The sequence below is a fragment of the Condylura cristata genome, unplaced genomic scaffold (genome assembly GCF_000260355.1).
Source record: "Condylura cristata isolate star-nosed mole 26May11 unplaced genomic scaffold, ConCri1.0 scaffold00040, whole genome shotgun sequence".
Lineage (NCBI taxonomy): Eukaryota > Metazoa > Chordata > Mammalia > Eulipotyphla > Talpidae > Condylura > Condylura cristata.
In genome coordinates, this window is record NW_004567141.1 from 3,966,563 (window position 1) to 3,974,657 (window position 8,095).

The 8,095-nt window shown below is 52.6% G+C and overlaps 1 protein-coding gene across 1 annotated transcript in view; it reads left to right on the plus strand.

Moving 5' to 3' along the window:
• The window catches only part of CHRNB2 (cholinergic receptor, nicotinic, beta 2 (neuronal)), a 10,339-nt gene extending 6,930 nt beyond the window's left edge, over nt 1-3,409 (plus strand). The window contains exon 6 of the mRNA XM_004693769.2: nt 1,241-3,409. Within this exon, the coding sequence (XP_004693826.1) occupies nt 1,241-1,411 (171 nt within the window). The 3' untranslated portion in view covers nt 1,412-3,409. The remainder of the gene's footprint in view (nt 1-1,240) is intronic.
• The last annotated feature ends 4,686 nt before the right edge of the window (nt 3,410-8,095 follow it).

Consider the following 8,095-nt stretch of genomic DNA (forward strand, 5'->3'; position numbering starts at 1 on the left):
TATGGCTGTTCATTATTTTTGTTATTTTCTCGCCTGGTCCATTATACTCCTGCTATGAGTGAAACCATCCGGTATTTGTCTTTCTCTTTCTGGCTTATCTCACTAAGCATGATCTTTTCCAGCTAAATAAATAAGCCTTTTTAAAAACGATACCATCCTCTCCATTTCTCAGTCCTTTTTCCTTTAGGTACCCTCTATTGTGTAATCATTTTATTTTTACTCCTTTTCTGCCCATCTTCCTCAGTAGACTGTTTTGTTCTTCAGAGCCTAGCATGATGCAAGGTTCCAAATGAGCCTATTCAGCTGCTGACTAAAGGAAGGTGTGCAGCCACCACCCGGGCTCCTGGCCACCTACAGAGGAACAAGTGTACAGAGGCCCAGGCCCAGGCTGGACTGCACCTGCCCGGCGGGCCGGGGGGCCAGCCCTCTGTGAGGCTCATACCCACAGACTCTTCTGTTTGCTCACATTTGGGGTCCAGTACTGGCTCCTCTGGGGTCTTCACACTGTTGATGGGTCTCCCTGCAAGGACATAGGAACTAGGCCTCCAGAGGCAGCTGTCCACTCCCTGACTCAGCACCCACTTTCTGAACTGGCACCCTGTATCTGGATGCTGGGATTAGAACAATGAATCAGCAGGGACCTTGTATTTCAGGGACCCATAGCTTAGGTAAGGGGAGGGGAAGAGCATGCAAATTGAAATGACAATACAGTGCAGTAAAAATACTGATAGAAATGTTAGGATAGAAAAGTTCAGAGGAAACCCAGAGGGGACAGTTTTTTGCTCTGACCAGGGGGTTCAGGAAGCCCTCCGTAGAAGAGGGCTTTGATTTGGATTTTGAAGAATATATAGGTGTTCACCAGCTCACTGGTGAAAGGCAGGACTGGACTTCTAGACAGAAAGTAAACCCGAAGTCACGGAGAACCCTGAGGGCACTTTGGGATTTAGAAAGTCTGGGTTTCGCGTGAAAGAAGATGGGCTTGTATTTACTTGGGTGGGTCTTGATTCCAGACCTGGGAATTTGAAAGGGGCTTTAAGGCAGTGTGAGCACCGGAGGCTTTTAGGCAGATACGCTTGGAGCTGTGCTTCAGGAAAGTCACCCCAGGACTTCACAGAGGAAGAGGGGTGGTGTGTGTGTGTGTTTGTGAGAGAGAGAGAGATGGGGGGGGGGCTGTTTCTACCCCCTCCACTCCTGTCCTGCATCATGTGGCTGCTAGCTGGGCCTCCCTCTCTCTCTCCAGGTGCGTGAGGACTGGAAGTATGTCGCCATGGTGATCGATCGTCTGTTCCTCTGGATCTTTGTCTTCGTCTGTGTCTTTGGCACCATCGGCATGTTCCTGCAGCCTCTCTTCCAGAACTACACCACTGCTACCCTCCTCTACACAGGCCACTCAACCCCCAGGTCCAAATGAGGGCTCCCCAGCTCCGTGCTCCTTTCTCCCTTTGCCCTCTGGGTGGAGGGGGGATAAGCGAGCTACCAGGACGAGGGGCTCTGCCTCCAGAAATCCATGCATTTACTTCACATGGACCGTTATTCCCACACCTTCCCCAGTCCCACGATCAGGAGGTTGGCCCGGCAGCAGGAGTTTCGGCAGCTCTCCTCTTGTGTCAGCCTGAGCAGCAGTGTTGATGGTGGAGGATGAAGGCTGAGAAATGGAGGATAGAAAAGCCTTCCACCTGGAGGAAAGCGTGATGGGGTTGGGGCCAAGGAAGGGAGGAGCCGAAGCAAGGAGGCCTGGGGTGCCCTGATTAGCCTCGCTGGAGAGCAGCTGGCTGGGTGCTCTGCAGCAGGCGGGGGCGTGTGTCCAGAGGGTCAGGCTGGCGCAGTGATCACAATTCTGCAGGTAGGTTCCCCTCCCAGTCCAGCAGCCCCTTCTTCTAAGGGGTCCAGCCCCAGGTGAAGACTTCTCTGACCTCCTGGACTTCCCTCTCCTTCCTTTCTCGCTTGGACTATGGTGGTGAGCAAAGCCTGGTATTGGGAAGAATCTGAGTCTGGGAGTCCTGCTGAGAGCCCGAGAGGCAAGTATTAGCATATGCGGGAAGGGCAAGTTCAGACACTGTTGTCCCAGTTGAAACATAGGTGCTTTGGAGTGAGGTGTCAGCCCCAAGCAGACCCAGCCCCTGGGCAGTAGCAAGCAGGCAGGTCAGTGGAGTCCTGCGGAGCAAGAAGACCGTAGCCGCTCCTGCTCTGTCCAGCTGGCCTGCTTCCCTTCTCCAGCTTCCGCCCCGCCTCTCCTCTTCCCAGCCGAACCTGAACAGTTTGAGCAGAACTTTAGCAGGACAGGTTTGCTGCTGCCAGTGGCTCCCCAGAAAGCCTCCCTGGCCTGTGGGCACCTGGAGTCTGTCTCCTGCCCAAGGCTTCCCTAGCTGGGCTGGAGGCCACCTGGCCAGTTAGCAGGAAACAGTTTTCAGGCCTCTCCTGCTTCCCCAGCCCCCAGTGACTGGTTCTGATTTACGGCCCCAGCCTGTACTCCGGGGGCCAGCCACAGAGGGGCCAGCCTGCCAGCTGCCCACAAAGGTCTGCCCGACAGAGAGCAGCTGGACCCTGCTTCTCCAGGTAGGGTGGCGGGGTGATGGGGCCAATGGTAGGGGGAGGCACAAGGGGAGGCCAGGAGCCTGGCCAGGGGTCTGGTCTGTGTCCTAGTCCCAGCTCTGCCACTTCCTGGTAAGTGAGTAAGTCTCTGTTGGTCTGCGCCTCAGCTTCCTCATCTGTAAAGTGGGGACGATAGTGCCCTCTTCCTGGAGAAGCTAAGAAGAAGAAGGGGTATTTTGGGAAAACCTCGGGCTGTTCCTGGCAGCTCAGATGCTTCGTGGACAGATGCTTCATGGACTTCAGGTCTTAGAGGCAGTTGGAGCAGGAGCTCCATGTCATTGTGCTAATCCTTACCTTCCATCTATGGGAAGGAAGCCAAGTCCCCTGAACAGGGCCTGGGTTCAGGGTGTGTGGGGGCGGGGGAGTTGGGCAGACACATCACGGGGGTTGCTTGGGTCAGTGACAGGTGGGTGAGCTTCTTCCTGGAGCCCCCTGAGCACTGCCCTGCCCCTGCTGGGCAGCTGTGTGTTCAGGGCTTGGCTGACCCAGTTCTGTCCTGGCCTATCCCGCTCGAACGAGCTGTTGTGTGAGAAGTGGCCTAGCCCCGAAGGGGCTCATGGGCCTCACTTCTGAGAGGGGTTGTTGGCCCTGTAGAGACTTCCTTTTTCTAGAATGGCAAATTCAGAGTTACTGTGTCATGCCTGGATCCACCTCAAGCTCTGGGGCAACCTCCAGGAGCTGAAACAGCAACTAGAAAAGGATGCTCCTTCTGAGGGCTCCTGGAGGCCCCTGGCACTCCCTAGATGTCTCACCAGGGCCCAGGGCCCCTGGGGAGCCACTGCCAGCTCTCCTGTGGCCAACATATCCTGAAATTGGCTGTGGCGAGTCACCAGAAGGTGCTGGAAGTGATGTCACACAGCAACTCCTCCCTGTGACCCATCTGTCACAAGGACATTGAGGCCTGGAGGTTGTTTGCTGCCTGGCCTGTTCCCAGCGCTTCGCCTGAACTTGCTCATCTTCATCTAGGAGGGTAACACAGCTGGCCAAGGGCCACAGAGAAGAAGGGAGTGAAGTGCATATCCCAGGGGCACATCCACTGGGCAGCTTCCTGGGGCAATACCATTCCCTCCAACTCTGGGAGCTGCCCTTCAGGGGCCATCCCAACAGGAAGAGGGCAAAGTTGGGGGATGGAGGCCCTATTGCAAGGCTCTCCATGTGCAGCACAGATGGGGTTCCCCAAAGCCCTGGGGAGCTTTGCAAAGACCTCAATGTCACTCTTGGGCCCTCTGTCTTCCTTGCTGGGGTCAGGGCAGCTCCCTGCCCCCTGCCATGTTGGGGCATCTCTGGAGAGGCATCCACGCAGCGCTGAGTGAAGCTTGGAGGCCCCAGATGTAGAAGCACTGGACTGAAACCGAGTGAGGTGGCCTTGGAGGGGGCAGTGAGGAAGTGAATTGGGCTTGCTTCCATCAGCGAGGGCAAGGCCGACCTGAGAACCACTTTTGTCTAAAAAGCGGTACATGTAGATTGAAGACTAACATTGCAGCAAGAGGCGCCCGGTCTCCTGATGGTGAGGTGTCTCATGATAAACCATCTGGCACTAAGTTACTGAAAATTTAAAAGCAAACAAGACATGGGCACCCCTGCATCTGGCATTTACTGTGGAGGAAGGCTGGCATTTCCCTCGGAAGAAAGGTGATGGGCTAGAAGATTTGGAGGGTTTGCCAACACCAGTCATCAGCCACTGGTTAACAATGTCACTTGCTTTATTCCCCACAAGAAGGGGCCTCTGTTGACAAGACAAAATGGGGCTCAAGAGAGGTGGACTGACAGCTGGTGAGCAGTGCTGGGCCTGAGACCTGGGGTGATCCAAGTCCAGGCTGTCACTGCCATGAAGGCAGGAGAGCATCTTGGGAAGGGAGTCAGGGGCACTCTGGGTCTTCCCTGAATTCATTGTTCAAGTGCACTCGCCTCCAGTGCTTACCTCCACGCTGGTTGTCAGCACCCTCACAATGCACGGTGCTGGTCAGCCACCTGCATGGACTGGGCAGCCAAGTGGCACCTTCTGTTCCCCACCCCCATATTTCTGAGAGGTCAGTGTGCCTCATGGTTCCTAAGGATTGTAGATCTAGGGGTTATTAGAATACCTTACACCACCACCTTACCCCCCCCCCCCCCCCACCCCCACAATGGCCTTGGCCTCCCTTATCTGAACTGGAATGTTCACACTGGCCTAGCGCATTCCAGGTCCCACTCATTAGCAATTCAAGTCTTGTAAAGAAAGTTTTCAAAGACATCTGGTCTCTCTGTCATATTTGGAGTCGGGGAAACCCTCACAGGCCAAAGTTGGCAAATAGTGGGGAGAAGGGAGGATGCTGCGAAGCTGGATTCATGAGAGGTTACAGACATTACAAGAATCTAAAGGGAACGAATTGCTGTGACTCATGGATTTCTAAGTTCATTCATCAAGTGCAAAAGAAGTGGTCGGGCCTAGAGTAGACAGAGCCCAGACACAGCTGCTGGGGAGATGACAGGGCGGAAGTGACGAACGGTCTCTTGGGGGCAAGAGTGCTGGGCACCCTGCCTCAGTGCCTGCCAATCTGGAAAGCCAGGCTGAAGGCTGCTTCCAGAACTCTGGTTTCATCAGGCTCAGTTCCTGGGAGCAGTATTAATTGTGGGTGTGCTAGATGAATGGCAGGGCCAGCCAACAGCCCCTGAAGTGGTGAGGGGAAAATTCTGCCGTGCTCAGCTGGCAGGGCAGCCCTGCCTCCCCGGCACATGGCAAACTGGAGTCTTATTCCCTCTGCAGAATCTGGCACTTGCCTTAGGCATGAAGGAAAACTGTCCACTTTCGAAAAGGCCTGGATACTACAGTTCCTTCCTGGTAGTACCAGGAGATGCCAAAGCACAAGGGCAGAGGTGCTGGAGGGCCCTGGCCCATCACGGTAGGCAGGTCTCTGAAAACTGTGCAGCCCTGTATTGAGACTGCACAGTGCCCAACCAGACAAGGTTCTCTTTATCCCTAGAGGGCTCCAAACATGCCCTCTGTTGTGCCATCTGTGTAGGGGTTGAGGAAAGGCTGCATTAGGGTTCAAGATGACCTCACTGTCAGGGATCATCCTTGGCAGGCCATTATTTTTAAAAGGTCAAGAGGTTTTTTTTTGTTTTGTTTTGTTTTTGAGAATTTCAGAATGTTGACTTTATTTGTAAATATTTTCCCTACGCATCTTAGTTCAAGAATACATATACTGAATTACAATGTAAAAGTAACATTTCTCATTGTGGGTTATAGTCAGAAGGTTGGGGAACATTCTGACATTTCATCTCTCATCTGTTTCTGAGCCATCCTTTTTAGTCAACAAGGATTTTGTGTCCTATTTTGGCTATTGTAGACTCTGAATAGATGGTCTCTGGTTTGTTCTGATTATTTGCTTTCATCACTGAGTTATTTTTTTTATTTTACTTTTTTTTTATTGCAAAAGTTTATTTTAAGTTAGTTTTTAAAAGATTTATTTATTGGGCCCTTCCTGGTGGTGCAGTGGATTGGAGCACTGCACCGCAAAGCCAAGCCAAGCTGTGGCTGCTTCAGTGCAAGTTCGATCCCCGCCCTGGAAGTGACCCACATGGCGCGGCAGACCTCTCCTGTCGCCTGCTGCTCCCCTCAGCAGTGTACTTTGTTGATCTGCCCGTTCTGTTTCCCACTCTGTTTCTGGTGAATCCTCTCACCACCCCTGCACCTCTGGCTGTACCCCATTTCTGTATGCATAAACAAATCTTTTTAAAAAAGATTTATGCAGGCCAGAGGTATGGGAGTGAGGGACAGAGTGGGGAAAACAGGCCTATCAGTGAAATACATCGTGAGGGAGCAGTGGGCAAGACAGGAGAGGTCTGCCATGCCATGTGGGTCACCTCCTTGCCGGGACTGAACTGCTGCAGTGGCTGCAGCTAGCTTCATAGTGCTGTGCTTTAACCCATAGTGGGTGCTTTAACCCACTGCATCAATAGGGTGGGCCCAAGAGAGTTCTTTTAGACATTCTGGATTAAATTGTCATGTGGAATGCAGTATATTATTATTATTTTTTTTAAAAGATTTTTTTTTAATGTATGCAAGAACTGGGGTATAGGCCAGAGGTGTGGTGGGTGAGTCACCAGAGACAGAGTGGGGGGCAGACCAGGCAGATGTAGTGAAGTACACTGCTGAGGGGAGCAGCGGGTGAGACAGGAGAGGTCTGCTGTGCCATGTGGGTCACCTCTCTGGACGGGAATCAAACTCATACTGTAGTGGCTGTGGGCAGTTTCACAGTGCTGTGCTTTACTTGTTGCGCCACCAGGGAGGGCCCGAATGTGGCATATTCTTTAAGTAATTTGAGATGGAGGAATATTCTGGATGCCATCTATATAGTAAAAAGCAAATGGCCATCTTGTCCTGGTTCAGGATGCAAACTTTATTCCAAATAAACACATCTGTGCAGGCAAAACAGCTGGGGGCTGGGGTGATGTAGAAAAACAGCCCTCTACAAGAGCTGGAATTACATGTATAATTTTGCTTCAGGGGCTATTTCCCTACTCCAGGTCTTGAAATCTTGTGTGTCCAGTCTCTAGGAAAGGTACTTAACTTAATGGTGGGCACGGATGGGGAGGGGTGCCTGGTGCCTGCCCAGACACAGGCTCACCTGCCAGGGTAGCCTTTCAGACTGCACCTATCTGCAGCAGAGGGACGAGCCTCCCCTGGTGTTACATGCAGTGGGCACTATGACCAGCAGCCCTGTTGCCCCCACCCCCGACCTTCTCCAAGAAACCAAGACTTGAAACTTTCTAAGAATTCAGATTTTTTTTTAAATTTTATTTATGAGGAATGTATTTTTAATCATTTGTCAAGGGACACATAAAAGCAGAATCATAAAACTGACTGCAGCCACCATGGAGCTCAAGTCCGCACTTGGGCTCTTCCCCGCTTGCTCATGGAGTCAATACGAAACTCCAAAACCAGCAAGGTCCCTTCAACGTGAGTAAAAGGAAATAGCTTCAAGCAGCGACGATTCTTACAAGTGATTATTCAAAGAATGCACAATAGCTACAGTCCAGACAAATCAACTACAAAGATCATTTAAAAAAAAAAAAAGGACAGGTTAAGAGTCCTGTCATTAATAAAACAAAGGCTCGACAAGTAAGTGAAGGGAACACTCCGGGGGAGCACTGTCCTGTGAGACTCGGGGTGGGGGAGGGGGCCGTGCAGGGCCCAACACAGGCTTGTTTCCAGCAGACACTGGGGTGCGGGGTGCCTCGCTCTCTTCCTGCAGCAGAAGTGGAATACTGCAAGTCTGCCAGGAGAGACCTCGGGCGAGTCAGGACTCCGGTCCCTGGGGAGCCCCTAGGCCCCCGGTTAAAGAGGCCACTGAGTCAGCTCTGCGGGAGTTTCTAATGCCCAAGATGAACTGGAGGGGCCAAGCACCCCGCTCAAGCAGGATGTGGGAGACCCTCCAGCCCGAAGAGCCGGGGAGTGAGCTGCCTTCCTGAGCAGGGCTGACTCATGAGCCTTGGGTGCGCGCAGGGCCGGCGGGCAGGG